Raw genomic sequence first — 20,306 nt, 5'->3', positions numbered from 1 at the left:
AAAAATATTATGTAAAACATATGTTTATATTAACAACATTTATTGCACTTTTAGAGCGACATATGAATTTATAAGATTAAAACTTCTTTTCACATTTTACAAAATCGACACGTCATCTTGAAGTACATATATCCCTTAATATTGTGTGCAGTTCTGTGGTAAAATATTTTACTGGCGAAATCAGAGGGGCAAGTATTCTTCATATTTCATAAGAGGCTTGTTTTGTAGTTGTGTGACTGGATCAAATTAAAATTTTGGTTGAACGATACTGCACAACATTTTTATCTTTGAGTTTCTACTTTTTCTTTTTAATATTATTTCTCTTAATATGTAATTAATATTATAAAAAAAACTTATAATTATGAAAAGGATTTTTATATTCATTTGTTATGTTTGTCTTAAAGATGTGACTGCTTACAAAATTTATCGCCAACAAGATTTAGTTAAGATGCAATATGACCAGTGTCGCTATTGGTGATGACTATACTATACTTAGATTTCCGAGGGCGGCAAATGTCACTTTTACATATGTATAAGTTTTATGTGTGTGCTATCTTATTTTTCATTTTCTTCTTCAGATTTTATTAGTGTTATTGTTTATTAATTAAAATACGGATAGTCTCCATTTTATCTTTTTCGTCATCTTGGCACCGGATTCTAGTGTGTTTGTGTTGTCTTTCTTCATTTTGTTCAATATTTTGAAATATATGTTGTCCAAAACATCTCTGATACCCATTAATATTTATTTTCAGTTTTGTATTTTATTTTATCTCTATAATGCGCTTTATTCTTGATAATAGGAAGCCTTTAAGTAGTATTATTTTTAGGAGTCATGCAAAATGCTATGATATGTGATACAGTCCTTGAACCAATATGCACAACAGGTTAACGGATTGGTGACCGTTGACTGATTGATCGCTGACGGATCGATAACCGATGACAGATGACTAATCTGATCGCAGTTTTGTTATGTAAAATGACAGATAATCTGTAAAAAAATAAAACAAATGTAAATAAAAAAATTAATTGATGTTTAAATTTATTGCCTTAAGTAAATATGCGTAAAATTGACAAAGAACAAACGGAAACCGTAAAATCTATTGACCGCTCTGTTGTCACGTGATGCCAACACCGATTTAATTAACCGGTTTGACGGATCGATGACTGGTCGAAAGCTGATCGCATTTTTTTGTTGCACGGATCGGTTCAGGTACTCTACACCCCAAAAAAGGCTACATATTGTTTTTTGTATTTTTTGTTATTAAGTTGCTTTATATGTCTACACGATGAAATTATTCATTCTGTGTTTACGAGATAATCCACATTGAAAATTCAGCAGTTTCCATTGTATTTTGGTTTCATTTACAGTCATTTCTCTTAACTTTGATATCTACAGTATATTCTGAATAACTTTCATCTCCTAAGAACAAGGGTAATATAAATAACCACATGTTAATTTCTGTTTACGATAACAAATTAAACAAAATATGTTTAAAAAAAGGAATATGTTGGCCTCAAATAACTCCCAGTCTCACCTTTATGTATTAAACATAGCCTATTAACATAATGATACCAGTTATGGCCATTTCGACAGCCTTTTGATTTGTTTGTTTGTTTGTTGGGGTTTAACGTCCGAGCAGCAGTATTTCAGCTATATTCAGACGATGAACATGAAATTGATGAAATGAAAAATGAAAAAGGGATGGGACACAAGGACAATGGGGTCGACAAATTTTGATTGCCACTGAAAAGAGGGAGAGGTGGGTAGGGTCGGGCATTTTAGCCTCCTGTGGCGGAGCCCTATGGTTCCTACTCCGGGAGAATACCACAGTAGTAGTGTTCTTTAACGTGCGAGGAACGTGGCATCTTACCCAACACGGTGCACCACTATGATTTGCGGTCAGGTTTTCCGTATTATACCTGACAACCCCAGCATGTAACACGCCAGGGGTACCCCATTCCACCACCTGGGGCGCACATCCCAGTTGCTCTGTGGGCAGAGCGCCCTAGCCCCCAGGACAGCCTTACGAGGCCTGTTATGGTACTATGGTACCTTCAATCATAAACTATAAATTTGAGGGAATGGATAGAAAAAAGTACTTAAAACTGTTTGGAAACACGACTAATTATTCACCAAATAATGCACGTGCAAATTTCTGTATTCATATTTCTTTACATTGAATAGTTACAAGCCTTTAAACAATGTAATTTTTCCTTACTTGGAAATTGATATGTACTTATAAAAAAATATATAATATATTTTAAAAGATTATATCAAAGATGTAGATCCAACAATAGATAAACAAATAAAACTAAAAACATAAAATCAATAATTTGAAACCGATGAAAACATTTTTTTTTAAATCAAGAAGATTTTATCACGATTGGCTGTGTTTACGTCGCCGGATTCAGAAGCGTTTATTGCAAGCATTCACTCCAAATTTTTGAGTATGAACTGGACGCCATTTATTTTTTGATACCAATGATCAGAGAATATATCCTAATTCTTTTGTTTCCGTTGACGACTTCCAAAACAATGCCAAACGATTAAAACTAAATTTGTTTAAGTCTTTAAAAGAGCACTTATCACTTCTCTTTTCTTTTGTCGCCAGGAACGGCATCTAAAATGGAATTCAACCTTAAAATGCTTGGGTTTATTGCAGCAGTACTTATGATACACACCATATGCTATGGTACGTCAATATACCAGTATCTATTATTTATTTGTACATGACTGTTTGATCGCTGACGGATCGATAAAATTATTCATTTGAATAATGGTCACATATTTTATATATGGTGAAAATTTGCTTTTGAGATTCATTGAGAGGCCAGAAAACGATGTTCTAATAAAGTTTTCTAAGAAAGTCTGATCAAGATTTAAAAATAAAAATGTGATATGACTTTACTCAAGAGGCACCCCTGTATAATTTGAGTATGTTGTTAAAAATATTTCCTTAAAAATAATTTTTTAATCCATTTAATTTTCTTTTATTTCCAACTATCAGAAAGATTGTATGATTAATTTTGAATACTATGAAGTATCAAAACAGATACATTTTTTTGAATAATGAAATGTTAAATGACTCACTCCTCTACTACAAATACGTGTATAACCCTTATTTAGAAATCCATTTGTGACGTGTAAAATATAATATTCTTGTTTAGTTAAAATTGGTTTGTATCCCTTTGATTATCTGCCAAACATCAGATGAACTGTTTAAGATAACTAATTAGAAAACTGAAAAGGAGATTTAATTTTGAATTTTACATATCAATTAAGTCTTAAAATCACAGATTTTAAACATCATAGATTGACGAATAAAGAACACACACCGGAAGACATGTCTTGAATAGTTTACTAGAGAATTAAAAAAGAGAACTTTTTGAAAATTACGTGATGAACAACCTTTACTAGACAATTTAGCTTTTAATCAGAAACAGATTAAAGGACTTTAAAGTGTTCTCAGTTCAGTATTTCTGCATTTTTTTCTTCAGTGCAAAGCAAGTGTGATTTTCCTTGTGACTGGGTTGGAAAAAAGTTCATTTTGTACATGCGGCATAACTTAGAGAGATTGGAAGTCACCTTTGATGGGAAAGACCCGTCAAAAGCTGTCTTTATCAGATCCGACGGCGGAGTATTTGTCAGTGCATATGGGTATACTCCCACACCGTTGCCTGTAACATGTGATGTTATCGTTGGAAGTAATATTGTAGTCAGGTACAACTTATTATAATCGTCAGGGAGGCGAATAAGTGTAGTTTGTTCATGTATACTCAACATTTAAACTGTATTTCTTACACACATAAAAAAACAAATAAAAAAAAAACAAAAAAAAAACATTCTTTTATGACGTGCGTCAATGCTCTGTAGACCACAGCTACGGTAAAAAGTAATAAACATGAGACCAACATTTCGTGCATACGTAGGCTGTGTCTATTAAAACATATGAAGAAAGTAGTCCTATTAAAATCGAAATCAATCACAGAAATTCCATTTAAACAATATTTACCTCGTGCTGGCCATTTATTTCGCAGTGTTCAACCCTGAGCGATAGGCTCAAGGGTGTAGTAATGTAAAGTTTGTTTGTTTCTTGGGGTTTAATGTCCGAGCAGCAACATCTTAGCTATGTTCAGACGATGAACATGAAATTGATGATAAAATGAACATGAAATGATGATGAAATGAAAAAAGGGATTGGACACAAGGAGAATGGGGTCGACGAATTTTGATTGCGACTGGAAATAGGGAGAGGTGGGTAGGGTCGGGCAATTAAGCCTCCTGTGGCGGAGTCCTATGGTTCCTACTCCGGAAGAATACCACAGTAGGGTTCTTTAACGTTCAAGGAACGTTTGTTCGTTTGTTTCTTGGGGTTTAACGTCCGAGCAGCAGTATTTCAGCTATATTCAGACAATGAACATGAAATGGATGATAAAATGAACATGAAATGAATAAAAAAAAGGATGGGTCACAAGGATAATAGGGTCGACAAATTTTGATTGCCACTGGAAAAAGGGGGGATGGGTGAAGTCGGGCAATTTAGACTCCTGTGGCGGAGCGCAAAGGTTCCTACTCCTATCGAATACCACAGCAGGGTTCTTTAACGTGCGAGGAACGTGGCATCTTTCCCAACACGGTGCACCACTATGGTTTGCAGTCAGGTTTTCCGTATTATAGCCTGACAACCCCAGCATGTAACACGCTAGGGGTATCCCATTCCACCACCTGGGGCACACATCCCAGTTGCTCTGTGGGCAGAGCGCCTAGCCCCCGGCTAGGTTTCTGAGCACTATTTAGTCGCCTTATACAAGCTTAGCGCTGCTGCAGGCTTATTCTTTTAACACCCGGACCTGCACGGGGCATGATGAAATGAAAAAGGGATGGGACACAAGGACAATGGGGTCGATAAATTTTGATTGCGACTGGAAATAGGGAGAGGTGGGTAGGGTCGGGCAATTTAGCCTCCTGTGGTGGAGCCTTATAGTTCCTACTCCGGGAGAATACCACAGTAGGGTTCTTTAACGTGCCAGGAACTTGGCATCTTTCCCAACACGGTGCACAACTATGGTTTGCGGTCAGGTTTTCCGTATTATAGCCTGACAACCCCAGCATGTAACACGCTAGGGGTACCCCATTCCACCCCCTGGGGCACACATCCCAGTTGCTCTGTGTGCAGAGCGCCCTAGCCCCCGGCTAGGGTTTTGAGCATTATTTAGTCGCCTTTTACGACAAGCTTAGCGCTGCTGCAGGCCTATTCTTTTAACAACGGACCTGCACGGGGCAGTGATGTAAGGAAGGGAAATTCTTCACATATGAAAAAAGTACGAAATAAATGAAGTAAATTAAACTAAATAAACGAGGAAATGAAAAACAAAGAAACTTATTGTTTTAACGTATCATTATCTGTATTAGTCAGTTTATAAATGTTATTCATGAAAAAAAAAAGAAATGTTGGCGCAAAACATCTTCTAAAAACACAATATAACTTATTATAAATGTTTTTAATTTTTAATTATTACTTTATTAAGGCATACAAACTCTCTTTCCATCGATTGAACTGTAGCAAATAAACACATTTGGTGGTTGTTCTTGTCTTGGTATGGTTTGATAATCAATGGTCTTCTTTCATTTCAGTTGGTCAGCAAAAAACAGTACTGTTTACTCGTGTATAACGTTTCGAATGATAAGTCCCGATGTCTTCACAATGGTTCAACGTTTTGGTTTAAGAAGTAGATATGGAATAGGTACAGTGATTTCTGAATTTATTTTTTTTTCATGGTGTTAGGTCTCCTCTTGGGGAGTTCTGTTTTACTTTCCCGATTAACCCCGTGCAGGTCCGGGTGTTAAAAGAATAGACCTGCAGCAGCGCTAAGCTTGTCGTATAAGGCGACTAAATAGTGCTCAGAAACCTAGCCGGGGGCTAGGCGCTCTGCCCATAGAGCAACTGGGATGTGTGCCCCGGGTGGTGGAATGGGGTACCCCTGGCGTGTTACATGCTGGGGTTGTCAGGCTATAATACGGAAAACCTAACCGCAAACCATAGTGGTGCACCGTGTTGGGAAAGATGCCACGTTCCTCGCACGTTAAAGAACCCTGCTGTAGTATTCGATAGGAGTAGGAACCTTTGCGCTCCGCCACAGGAGGCAAAATTGCCCTACCTTACCCACACCCCATTTTTCCAGTGGCAATCAAAATTTGTCGACCCTATTATCCTTGTGACCCATCATTTCTTCTTTTCATTTCATGTTCATTTTATCATCCATTCATGTTCATTGTCTGAATATAGCTGAAATATTGCTGCTCGGACGTTAAACCCCAACCAACAAACAACAAACAAACAACTTTCCCGATTATCTCATAAGTTTTAGTGACTTTCTGGGTTGGATGTTTTTTACGATCTATATTTGTTCTACTGTATATTTATAGTAGACCAAATAAGATGATCGATAACAAACCAACCGAAGGATATGTAAGTACATTATATAAGTATTTATGCCAATTTTGGAAGTGCAACCATTCAAGTCAAAATCTAATCAAATTTATTTCTGCTTCAGAAACAATTACCGCCCCGTGCAGGTCCGGGTGTTAAAAGAATAGGCCTGCAGCAGCGCTAAGCTTGTCGTAAAAGGCGATTAAATGGTGCTCAAAAGCCTAGCCGGGGGCTAGGGCGCTCTGCCTACAGAGCAACTGGAATTTGTGCCCCAGGTGGTGGAATGGGGTACCCCTGGCGTGTTACATGCTGGGGTTGTCAGGTTACAATACGGAAAACCTGACCGTCAACCATAGTGGTGCACCGTGTTGGTAAAGATGCCACGTTCCCCGCACGTTAAAGAACACTACTGTGGTATTCTCTCGGAATAGGAACCATAGGGCTCCGCCACAGGAGGCTAAATTGCCCGACCCTACCCACCTCTCCCTATTTCTAGTGGCAATCAAAATTTGTCGACCCTATTGTCCTTGTGTCCCATCCCTTTTTCATTTCATCATCGTTTCATGTTCATCGTCTGAATATAGCTGAAATATTGCTGCTCGGACGTTAAACCCCAACAAACAACAAACAAACAGTTTTGTTTGTTTGTTGGGGTTTAACGTCCGAGCAGCAATATTTCAGCTATATTCAGACAATGAACATGCAAATGGATGATATAATGAACATGAAATGAAAAAAAAAAGGATGGGTCACAAGGATAATAGGGTCGAGAAATTTTGATTGCCACTGGAAAAAGGGGGATGGGTAAGGTCGGGCAATTTAGCCTCCTGTGGCGGAGCGCAAAGGTTCCTACTCCTATCGAATACCACAGCAGGGTTCTTTAACGTGCGGGGAACGTGGCATCTTTCCCAACACGCAAACAAAACCGAATATAGCTGAAATATTGCTGCTCGGACGTTAAACCCCAACAAACAAAAACAAACAGAAAGAGTTATCAAATCTGATTTTTGTAGGCCGTTTCGTTGAAGCATTTTCGAGATAAAAAAAAAGTTTGTTTGTTGGGGTTTAACGTCCGAGCAGCAATATTTCAGCTATATTCAGACAATAGATATCATCTTACAAGACATAAATTCCTTAAACTTAGGGATGAATGTACAGATTTTGAAAATACAGATTTGAATACATGAATGACTATTGCTCTGCCAAAAATACAGCGTTATATGCAGAATGAAGAAGCAACAACAACACGTTGAATCAACTCCTCAATTTACCGTGTCTGAATTTTATAATTATTGGTACTTTACATTAATAGTTTTTTAATATGCGATGATCATAAAATACTGTAAATAATTACATCTCATTTTCAGATATCAATGCCTTTGACACTAACAAATTGTGTGCAAACGGTGGCTTTTTCCACGTTGGAAGAGGTAATATTTATATCTATTGTTTTCATTGTAGAAGTAAATAAAACAAATTTAAATTATTTTTTTTTGGCGATTTGGATTTAGTACACTATTGTACATGATGAAAAGAATATCAAATTAAGTAATATTCACACAAATAAGTTAATCGTCAAAACAAAAAATGATTTTTTTATGTGAATGGAGATTGCGGATTGAAAACGGAAAATGATAACTTATAATGTACATGTAAGCGTATGGCTGGAGATAGTTGAGTAGCGAATGTTGTTGGGACAAAGTGGACGACGAGGAAGAATTTAATCAAATGGATTTCTATTCATAACGTCTTTACCTACATTTTACTGTAAGTGTACACTTTGCAAAACTTAATATGTAAACAAAAATACACATTCATTCAATGAAGTTTAGGTTATTGAATCAAATGTCATTGTTTTTTTGTTTTTTTTTGTATTATTACAGCAAACGGAGCGAAAGGTAACTACATGTATTTGAATGATATTTCAAAACGAAACTTCTGAATTTATAATAAACAAAGATACAAATTTGAATTTAGATTGAAATGATGCCAAAAGCAAACAAAAAGGAAAACGAAAACAAAATAAGTGTGACATATTGAGAGAAAAAAAACTGTAAATTTCATGTCAGTTTCCATCATATTTAATTCAGAATGTGTTTAATTTCATTGTGATAAATAAGTAACTCTTTGATAAAATTCTATTTTTATATGTGTAAAACTTACTTCCAATTTAAAAAAACAGTCTTGCTTGATCCGAACTTCTTAGCCTATGATCCAAAAAATAAATTTTGATGAGAGTTCAATACGTATGTTTTCTTTTTCTTTTTTCTTTTCTATTTCTTTAAAGCGTTTCAATGTACATGTATGCATGTGGCTACTGTGTATTTTTTGTGTGTTTTGAGCAATTCATATTTATATTTCTTTGTAGATCCAGTAGATTACGCAAACTGTAATACTACAGCTACATGTATGGCAATCGACAGGTGTAATGAATTTTATGAAGTCGAAAATTGAAGTCTTAACGAAATAATGTTGAAGTGACACAAGTTAATAAACACAAAAACATGTTTATAAAAGTTGACTTACTAGGAAGACTCACATTTTGTCTGAGCATTGTCCAATCATTCACGTATGTCAAATGATACACTTCGGTTTTCTCAGGGACAAGTTTTTCACTCAGGTAGGGGTAATCATTGGTTCAATCCCCGTCGAGTCTCTTCAAAAACTTTCATATTTGGAGTCACTGCTCCTCATACAAGTACGCGATATAGATGGAAGTTCAATAATAATCTGGCACAACAATACTAATCAATAGTCTGTCCATGGTACATATATGTAAATGTCAGTGCAGTTTTGAAAATCAAAGATTAGGCTGGAAACAAAAGTTAAAATTGATTTTTTTCCAGAAAAAAATCAAAGGTTATAATTAAGTCTATAAAATGCCAAAACTTTAATTCTTTAGATTTTCTGTAACAGCTTAGTTTTTGATACACTAGAAACTTCCATTCAATCAAGTATGTTTCTTGTAGTTTCTAAAGAATTAGTGGGACGAAGTTTAAAATAATCTTTGAGTAGAGCAGTCGCTCGAAACGTTAAAAGCAACAGATGCCCCGCCCACATACAAACACAGGGAAAGAGAGAGAAAACATAACAAAATAAACAAAACTGATCAATTCTCACTACTACTCAGTTACACCGCACTCCTTCAATATGATGACATGCCCCTTTCGACTTCCATATTTATTTAGATGAAAATCTAAAATAAAAAGTTCACAATTAAAACAAGTAAAATGATTCCGTTAAAGATTAAAAAAGTCATTTTGTTGTGATGAATGGGTAACCGATAAGAAATGGATCCCTTTTTGCAGCGGAAGGAAGAACGAAAGAGCGTCCACCCGTATTACCTAGCATTATGTATGACATGGTCAAGTAAAATACCACGTTTTCAAACATATAAAATGTGCTCCTCTTTACAATGAGAATCGAACATTTACCTATATTAAATTTTCCAACAAGGGAATAGATGTTATAAACCTCAGCAATATTCTTTATTGTAAAGAGACAGTTCTCAAAATTCCACCATATTTTAAAAATAAGTATGTTCCTAATGTCTCTTATACTTACAATAAGACAACAGTAGTGACATTTTCGACCATAAAACAAAAACATTGCAGCATGCAAACTTTCAAGAATACTCAATGAGTAATCAAGGTTTGTTTTGTTTGTTGGGGTTTAACGTCCGAGCAGCAATATTTCAGCTATATTCAGACAATGAACATGAAATGGATGATAAAATGAACATGAAATGAAAAAAAGAAAGGATGGGTCACAAGGATAATAGGGTCGACAAATTTTGATTACCACTGGAAAAAGGGGGGAGATGGGTAAGGTCGGGCAATTTAGCTTCCTGTGGCGGAGCGCAAAGGTTCCTACTCCTATCGAATACCACAGCAGGGTTCTTTAACGTGCGAGGAACGTGGCTTCTTTCCCAACACGGTGCACCACTATGGTTTGCGGTCAGGTTTTCCGTATTATAGCCTGACAACCCCAGCATGTAACACGCCAGGGGTACCCCATTCCACCACCTGGGGCACACATCCCAGTTGCTCTGTGGGCAGAGCGCCTAGCCCCCGGCTAGGTTTCTGAGCACTATTTAGTCGCCTTATACGACAAGCTTAGCGCTGCTGCAGGCCTATTCTTTTAACACCCAGACCTGCACGGGGGGAGTAATCAAGGGAACCAAGTTTCTAGAGGTAATCAGAAGAATGTAATCCAGGTACAAAAACCAGACATGGAAAACAGACATACACAACAAAGAACATAAATTAATTAAAATCATACATACAAAGTAACAAAAGCAAATGAGCAACTCAGACTCCACTAAAAACGTGGAGCATGAAACAGGTGCACCAGTAGGGTAAGCGTCCTCTGCTTTTCTAATAACACCCGCCGAGTTGATCGTAAAAATTCAAGTCCAGGATAGTCAGATTTCAAGGCGCCGAGGGATATAGCGCAACGATCCAGGAGTTCATAATGACGACCATAAAACTTCTGCTAAGTGCCCTCAGAGATGTCTCTCTTTGATTACAGTCCTTCTGGTCATGTCGTCAGTGGGGGTATCATTTCATATGAACTCCAACGTAAGATAGTTTCTCATGGGGCAAAATTCAGAGAACCGCAGCGCCTCAATTGGAAATTTAATTTCAAACTTATTATGAATGCTGTGGAAGAACGCGGGTATATTAAGGAATACATCTGGTTGACGTCTGATCACGCACAAAATACGTGATATTTTAAGTTTGGAGAAGTTTTCCGGAAGACCCAAAATCTTTGTAAATAACACATAAGGTGTTAAATGAAGTTCTCATGTCTTTAAATATATGATATTAACGATTGAATAAACCCTCATCTTAATAAAGACACACAACATAACAAAACTGACAGAATTTTTTTGTATCGATTTTGACCTCACAGAGAAGCTTGAAATGTCAGAGCATCTGTAGTACACGAATGAGACGTCATGTTTGCATTTACTGAGACATTACACTTCAATCATCGACGAATTCTGTTTGTTTGTTTGTTGGGGTTTAACGTCCGAGCAGCAATATTTCAGCTATATTCAGACAATGAACATGAAATGGATGATAAAATGAACATGAAATAAAAAAAAGAAAGGATGGGTCACAAGGATAATAGGGTCGACAAATTTTGATTGCCACTGGAAAAAAGGGGGGATGGGTAGCCCTATGGTTCCTACTCCGGAAGAATACCACAGTAGGGTTCTTTAACGTGCGAGGAACGTGGCATCTTTCCCAACACGGTCCACCACTATAGTTTGCGGTCAGGTTTTCCGTATTATAGCCTGACAACCCCAGCATGTAACACGCCAGGGGTACCCCATTCCACCACCTGGGGCACACATCCCAGTTTCTCTGTGGGCAGAGCGCCTTAGCCCCCGGCTAGGGTTCTGAGCGCTATTTAGTCGCCTTTTACGACAAGTTTAGCGCTGCTGCATGCTAACCGGACCTGCGCGGGGCTCGACGAATTATGAAGTCATACATCATACCTGTTACCAGTAAAACAATTCTCCAAGTTTTGGTAAGTTGTACCTTAAATTCTCTTTGTTTTAGTAAAAGACGATTTTAACTATGCGCGGGACCGGCTGGGCCGGGGTTCATTCATTACTGACATACTAACATACATCGAGCAACTGTCATGATTAGTTTCAAAAATCTTCATCTGCCGAAATGTGTATTGAAATGATAAATATATTATAACCCGCACCGTGTTGGGAAAGATGCCACATTCCTCGCACGTTAAAGAACTCTTCTGTGGTTTTTCGATATGAGTAGGAACTTTTGCGCTCCGCCACAGGAGGCTAAATTGCCCGACCCTACCCATCCACCCGTTTTTCTAGTGGCAACCAAAATTTGTCGACCCTATTATCCTTGTGTCCCATCCCTTTTTTTCATCTCATCATCATTTCATGTTCATTTTATCACCCATGTTCATTGTCTGAATATGGCTGAAGTATTGCTGCTCGGACTTTAACCCCAACAATCAATCGATCGCATATTTGTACATTGATACTAGTAAATGTCTGTTTATATAATCTTCTTCAACTTGTAAAGTACTTCTTTTAAACAGACAATCTAACCAGGGATGCTAATATCGTTTTCATTTCAATAGAATCTAATATTCAAGGACATTTGGAATTGATTATTTAATTCCTTTGAACCCGTGTGGCCGTACGTGTGACTTTTTAAATGACTGACCAGTAATTTAATTGCATGACAGATATGCTTATTTGAATTTTACTGTTTTTACAGAGATATTTCCCAACTTCAAGCTTCAAACCCATACTGGCCATAGACAGGAGGACATCATTACTAATGGTTGATTTTTCACTCACTTTGGTGAGAGTATGGAATCTCGAGTTAGAATATTACCAAACTTCCACAGTTTTCAACTGAAATTGACAAGAAATTGACTTTTTATTTGTGAATAAATATTCCCTTGAACTTAGATGCAGGATTCAATTTTGATTTCAAGAACTGTATTTAAAGATTACAGAAGGAATTATTTACTTGCCAAAATTCATGTGTACATTATACATGTACATTAAAATTGAATGTTTTAGTGAAATACACGTAGTTAAATGTGTTTAATGGAAAGTGTATTTGAAAAAAGTTGTGTCAAATTGTGTTTTAACTGCATTCCAATGGACAGAGGTGTTGATGGACTCATATCCTATAGTACAGGTACTGTGATCAATATGATTAACTCTCTATAATTGACCCCGTGCAGGTCCGGGTGTTAAAAGAATAGGCCTGGAGCAGCGCTAAGCTTGTCGTAAAAGGCGACTAAATAGTGCTCAGAAACCTAGCCGGGGGCTAGGCGCTCTGCCCACAGAGCAACTGGGATGTGTGCCCCAGGTGGTGGAATGGGGTACCCCTGGCGTGTTACATGCTGGGGTTGTCAGGCTATAATACGGAAAACCTGACCGCAAACCATAGTGGTGCACCGTGTTGGGAAAGATGCCACGTTCTTCGCACGTTAAAGAACCCTGCTGTGGTATTCGATAGGAGGAGGAACCTTTGCGCTCCGCCACAGGAGGCTAAATTGCCCGACCTTACCCATCCCCCCCTTTTTCCAATGGCAATCAGAATTTGTCGACCCTATTATCCTTGTGACCCATCCTTTCTTTTTTTTCATTTCATGTTCATTGTCTGAATAAAGCTGAAATATTGCTGCTCGGACGTTAAACCCCAACAAACAAACAAACTCTATAATTGTGCTAACGCCTAATAGTGTTATGCATACATAATTTTTTGAAAATTAAATGTTAAAAGAACATAATACATATCATAAATATTTCGCATGGAATTTTGTTTACTGTGCATGTTAAAAATGTGTTCAGTCATAAAATCAGATCATACCTTTCCTTTTGCAATCTTAATCCAAACAAAGTTGACAATTCGGAAAATTTGAAGAATTACTGCACGAATGTACATGTATAAATATTTAGCCCTAGCATCTTTTTAAAACAAATATTTATATAGTGATGTACAGACATATATAAAGCTTATTATGTAACTCTTCAAGTTACTTTTATAAACATGTATTCCTTGAATGATGATACCTCATTTGGTACCATGGTGAAGTGTATGTATGTCTGTGTGTGTGTGGGGGGGGGGGCAAAATCATTATCCAATTGCATTTTGAATTAGTATAACTATTTTATTTTTGTATGGAGCAAATGCACCATATAAAGTTTCTAATATCTATGATGATACTTCTTGTTTCTCATCTACAACAAATACTTAAGAAAGTTCAATTTATACATACCACTGATGCAATGTCTTAAACATATCACATTTACACCAATGCTAAGCCGCTACATATTTTAGTTATCTTGAATAACTTTATGTATTCATTTATGCAGATTTCGGAGAATCATAACAAATTTTGAATGAAAGGACATATTGCCAAGAAATTGTTGGATATGGAATATATTAAGATATCATACAAAGGGAGGTAACCATGTTTTGTTCAGCAGAAAAAGGATACATCTTAAACACAGTTTATTGACTTTTCTGCAAATTATTTTATAAATAACTACAATTTTCAATGAAAAATGTTTTTACTTGTAAAAAATATAAGAAACTAAAAGCGTAGTCTGCTATCACAGCTAAATCGGTTATTCACACGTATCCGTCACACATGTCAATGTGTCAAAGGCCACCAGTGCGCTTGTTTCAATGTCGCCGCTATGTGAACAACTATATGGTTAAGAAAATGCAAAAGTGCAGTGGCATGCGCTATGTCGAATTACTTGAATTATACTTCATTCCAAAGAGCATATTTTATTTTACCTGAAAACTGCTGCGGGAAGTTATCGATCGATAGCGTTTTGTTTTAATATTCGTTGAAATACAAGAAAACGCAAAAATATCACATCACAAGCAAGTAACGAGCCATTTTTTAACTTCCATGTGGATTTTTCACACTTTCCGCCGTAATCCATATAAAGAGAGATATATAGCCGAATCTTCATCTTTTCCATCAATGAGATGTCAATTCACCTAACAAATATATTGTACGCTGTGAAGAATGGAAAACAATCTAGTAGCAAATCTGATTTATCTTAGTTGTATTAATCATTTATGGATAATTAACAATTCTAGAGATTTACTTCAAAACGTAAAATCACACAGCCTTTCGGAAATAGATATTTGACTTCTCAACTCTTCACATTACGTTGCCAGGTGATAAATTGAAATCTCGTTTAAAAGGATATATTGCCCCGTGCAGGTCCGGGTGTTAAAAGAATAGGCCTGCAGCAGCGCTAAGCTTGTCGTATAAGGCGACTAAATAGTGCTCAGAAACCTAGCCGGGGGCTAGGCGCTCTGCCCAGAGCAACTGGGATGTGTGCCCCAGGTGGTGGAATGGGGTACCCCTGGCGTGTTGCATGCTGGGGTTGTCAGGCTATAATACGGAAAACCTGACCGCAAACCATAGTGGTGCACCGTGTTGGGAAAGATGCCACGTTCCTCGCACGTTAAAGAACCCTGCTGTGGTATTCGATAGGAGTAGGAACCTTTGCGCTCCGCCACAGGAGGCTAAATTGCCCGACCTTACCCATCCCCCTTTTTCCAGTGGCAATCAAAATTTGTCGACCCTATTATCCTTGTGACCCATCCTTTTTTTTTTCATTTCATGTTCATTTAATCATTCATTTCATGTTCATTGTCTGAATATAGCTGAAATATTGCTGCTCGGACGTTAAACCCCAACAAACAAACAAACAAAAAGGATATATTCGTTTGTTTGTTTGTTTTGTAACGTCCGAGCAGCAATATTTCAGCTATATTCAGACGATGAACATGAAATTGATGATATAAATGTAGATTTACGAGAACAATTATTTTATGAAGTCAAAGGTGTAAATAGAGAGTTTGATATTTTAGCTGATGATGATAAATTTGTTTTTTATGTTTCAAAGCGTTGAATGCTGTTTGTTTGTTTGTTTGTTTGTTTGTTGGCGTTTAACGTCCGAGCAGCAATATTTCAGCTATATTCAGACAATGAACATGAAATGGATGATAAAATGAACATGAAATGATAAAAAAAGGATGGGTCACAAGGATAATAGGGTCGACAAATTTTGATTGCCACTAGAAAAAGGGGGGATGGGTAAGGTCGGGCAATTTAGCCTCCTGTGGCGGAGCGCAAAGGTGCCTACTCCTATCGAATACCACAGCAGGGTTCTTTAACGTGCGAGGAACGTGGCATCTTTCCCAACACGGTGCACCACTATGGTGTGCGGTCAGGTTTTCTGTATCATAGCCTGACAACCCCAGCATGTAACACACCAGGGGTACCCCATTCCACCACCTGGGGCACACATCCCAGTTGCTCTGTGGGCAGAGCGCCCTAGCTCCCGGCTAGGGTTCTGAGCACCATTTAGTCGCCTTTTACGACAAGCTTACCGCTGCTGCAGGCCTATTCTTTTAACACCGGAACCTGCACGGGGCGCATTGAATGCTTCGATATAGTTGCCAAAACCTGCTTTAATATTTAAATAGAACTAGTTTTCTGTACCCATGATAACATTTTATCGTTTAAGCTTAGATACTCTTTACCAGTGCGTAAATAAATAAATGTCTTATTCAACTAACTGATATTTTATATTCTCTCTCTCTCTTTATCTCATAATTCTTTATAGAATGGCACATGTACTTTATTTATATAATGATCTTTAATTATTGTATATACTATGTTTTATTATGATATTGACAAGTCTTATGATGTACAAGTGGTGACACTTTAATAAAATATTGAATCGGAATCTGTAAATGACGATAGAAAAGGGAGATAATATGGAACCGGATTCGGACGAGAATTAAAAACAAATATGATACGAGGATAACAACCAGAAACGGAAAATAATTACACAGGAACACAAGAACAGGAAATAATTAAAGAAAATAAGACGTCAAATAAGGGAAAGGTTGACGAGGAATGATGATTTCGTAATTGAACAAAACCATAAAAATATGCATTAATATCAAAACCATAATGTTGCTTTTAATTTGTATTTGGAAATCTGATTGGATTCTTGGGATTGGGAAAATGCCAATTGGCAATAATGGAATCCTGCAAACGCGATATGTGTGTTGTCTTTTATTCTGTTACTCCCATCTCAAATAAGAAATTTTACTCGGAGTGTGTTCCTATCTATGGCACTTTCGGGGCATGTAGGTTTACTGTCCGTCCTTTCGCAAAGGTGATGGCAAACTTATTTGTCCATCAGTAACCATAGAATAAAACATGCTACCCATATGGAAAATAACATGTCATAACCCATTTATCACATATTCATGGCTTTAAACAGAAATCAATTATGATTAACAATTTAGTAAATTAACCAATGCAAATATACAGTCAACAAAACAAGAAATCACAATAGTTTTCTCAACTTAAAATTAATAAACACAAAGTTGACACTTTTGATTTATTATTAATTGCTTATTAGAGCTGTTATTGTTAATTGTGATATTTCCAATAGAAGCATTTGACAAAATTGTGAATTTGGACCCAAGACCCTTAGAGGTATTATATTTATGTAACTATAGTTGAATTTTTTTTCAATTTCTTCGAAAGAGCTCCAAGAGCAATGTCACAAAATGCGTTTTCGCCTGTCTTGTCAACTGCAAACTCAATCACATTCATTTCTCCAACAATGGATGAGATAGAAACAAACCTCATCAATAAAAAATATGCTATCGCCTGGCTTTATTTATATGATTGCGTACTTGGGTTTGTTTTCTGTCATACTGTTGCTGTTCTAGCTGTTTATTAAAAAGAATGGGCTGTAATATTTCGATATCGATGCCATATTAATTGTTTTTCAGGCAATTTTGGAGACACGACGGTCTTTTCGAACATTAATCATAAAAGTTCTTATGATTGTTATTCTTCAATCGGGTACTAATCTGTATAATGCTTCAAGATTTGTATTGGTGTACTTTACATTGTACAAGGATTAGACCTAACGCGTTGCTCTTTCGATCAATAGAAACCATAATTTTACGACCTTAACTTGAATGCTACCATGTTTGTTTTTGTATAGAACAGTTTTTGCAAAAAGCTACTTATCAACCCACTGAATCAAGAACGATATATATGTTTAATTCAAAGCTAAGCAATGGAATATAAGTGCGAGTGTTTAAAAAAAAAGAGTTAAAAATGATTGCTTTTTATGATAGTTCTGTCTAATAATAATAATAAAACTGTGTACAGAACTTCGTACTCGTAAAACATATATATTATACACATGTAAAATTTTCACTGACTCTAATGCAGTGGTTATTTATATTTTGCTTTCAATTCTCCACAATATTTGAAGTAAAATATGACTGTTTATATGTGCCACAGGGTAAAACCTCCTTTTAACACTAGTAATATTTGATGATTGTGGTGCCCCGTGCAGGCCCGGGTGTTAAAAGAATAGTCCTGCAGCAGCGCTAAGCTTGTCGTATAAGGCGACTAAATAGTGCTCAGAAACCTAGCCGGGGGCTAGGCGCTCTGCCCACAATGCAACTGGGATGTGTGCCCCAGGTGGTGGAATGGGGTACCCCTGGCAATCAAAATTTGTCGACCCTATTATCCTTGTGACCCAACCTTTCTTTTTTTCATTTCATGTTCATTTTATCATCCATTTCATGTTCATTGTCTGAATATAGCTGAAATATTGCTGCTCGGACGTTAAACCCCAACAAACAAACAAACAAACAAACGATGATTGTGGTTCTTTGTTCCACATCGAAAAGCAATTGTCATTGATCTGCTGACGGCGAAAACAATTCAAATTACAATGTATACCTAATTTATAATAGGGCATGTAAGGCCTGTCACGTGATTTCATGAGAATGGGTCCTCATCTCCCATTTAAATGCATAGAGATTTGTCATTAACATAGCATTGAGTTCAATGTTAAAAGCAAAATATCTCTTTGAGAAAAAATACTGATAAAAAATGAAAAATATCTTGTTCTACTGGATACAGACGTAAAGAAAAGCATAAAATAGACGATTTTGCATTGTGATACAGCGTTTCAATTTCCCAGAAGTAAACAATAAAATGTAGACCGGTCTTCGGATTTCGATACGTTCTACATCTAAAATTCCGGAAGGGAAACTGAAACTAGAACGAGACTTACAAACCTTAACCTGCATTCAATACTTTGAAGTTTTACATTTATTACATTGTAAGTATTAATAATACATTGGTATGATTTTTTATCAGATCCGTTGTGTATTTTTATCAATTGTTGGAGCTACATGTACAAAAATTAACCGCAATATGAAATAGCAAAAAAATGGGAGGGGAAATGTAGTATTTATATTATTCATAAAAAAACTCCAATGAATTTGTTGTAAGATTCAACACTCTCAAATAAGCAGAATTTGAAATGTTTTTATTCATGTATATGTGATATACGGATTTGCTTATCATAAATGGAAAGAAAAGTCAAGATAACTTCCTGAGTTACCCCAAGTGTCTGAATTGAAAGACTTAGGCTACACTGTTTTCCGTAAATAAGTATGTACAATAATTTTACATTAACGTTATTATGTGTTTTTTTTTAAATTAAAAAAAAAACTATATGCACATTATATAAGCTTTTTAAAGAGAAACGATTGATCTCGATTAGGTTTTCCATGGATCATAAATATATGGTTGTATTGATAGAAAAGTGATTGAGCGTGTTTTTCTTTTTCTGTTGTATTTCATTCCGTCCGTTACAATTTGTTTTGTGTAATTTTACATGTATATGTATTATTTCTTTTCATTCTCTTTTCGAATCTGTCAACATGTCGTTGTTTTTGAGTACCCAAGATTGTTTTAGTTCAAGATCCATATGCTACAAGTATGCAAAGAAACTTAAGTTTTTTCTACCCAATGGGCGTTGTAGAAGAGCTTATTCCTCAGCCGTAATACAGGCTCCAACTGCTGCATTAAATTCATATACTAGTAAACAACATCTCTGATCATGAATACAAGCTGGTCTTTTCCTCTGTGTTCTGTATACGTTACAGAAAGGTTTGGAATATGTTTTGTTCTATATGAATGTCAATAGGCAACCCCTCTATAGTTTAGTGCTACTGTGAATATGATATATCTGCCATTAGGGTGTTAAACTGCAATCAATCTATCAATTATTCATATTTCATAACTAGAACTAAGTATCTGCCATTATGTTTTTTCCCATGACCAATGTTTTAAAACTTGTGGGTCCTTATTATGAGGTATATATATGAAAAGATTTATTGGCACTATATAAACGCATCAGACCTATAGCATACGCTTTGTACACTAGCGTAGTTTGTGTTGTTTTTTTTGTCATTGTGGAATACAGAACAATAAATT

The 20,306-nt window shown here is 36.4% G+C and overlaps 1 protein-coding gene across 2 annotated transcripts; it reads left to right on the top strand.

Annotated features, from left to right (window-relative positions):
- The first annotated feature begins 45 nt into the window (after positions 1-45).
- LOC148598679 (uncharacterized) lies at positions 46-8,957 on the top strand. 2 transcript variants are annotated; one of them, XM_088561912.1, is made up of 7 exons: positions 47-188; positions 2,613-2,693; positions 3,499-3,721; positions 5,636-5,745; positions 7,799-7,861; positions 8,315-8,329; positions 8,800-8,957. In XM_088561912.1, exons 2-7 carry the CDS (start codon positions 2,627-2,629, stop codon positions 8,883-8,885), a joined length of 564 nt encoding a protein of 187 aa, XP_088418038.1. In that variant the 5' UTR covers positions 47-188; positions 2,613-2,626; the 3' UTR covers positions 8,886-8,957. The 2 variants fall into 2 exon arrangements, with proteins under 2 accessions (XP_088418039.1, XP_088418038.1); XM_088561913.1 differs by lacking the exon at positions 8,315-8,329 and having other exon boundaries at positions 46-188.
- The last annotated feature ends 11,349 nt before the right edge of the window (positions 8,958-20,306 follow it).

The sequence above is a fragment of the Perna viridis genome, chromosome 14 (assembly GCF_037379345.1).
Source record: "Perna viridis isolate PV_CMFRI_1.1 ecotype Kerala chromosome 14, ASM3737934v1, whole genome shotgun sequence".
In the NCBI taxonomy this organism is placed as follows: Eukaryota; Metazoa; Mollusca; class Bivalvia; order Mytilida; family Mytilidae; genus Perna; species Perna viridis.
The sequence above is the reverse complement of the archived record's forward strand: the minus strand, read 5'-3'. Positions and strand labels throughout refer to the sequence as shown.

What these genes read in the sequence shown, in the direction of transcription:
- LOC148598679 (XM_088561912.1), top strand. Translation starts at nt 2,627, where the DNA reads ATGGAATTCAACCTTAAAATGCTTGGGTTTATTGCAGCAGTACTTATG. An exon ending in GGAAGTAATATTGTAGTCAG is followed by an intron (nt 3,722 to 5,635) that starts GTACAACTTATT and finishes CTTTCATTTCAG; the next exon opens with TTGGTCAGCAAAAAACAGTA. An exon ending in AAGAAGTAGATATGGAATAG is followed by an intron (nt 5,746 to 7,798) that starts GTACAGTGATTT and finishes TCTCATTTTCAG; the next exon opens with ATATCAATGCCTTTGACACT.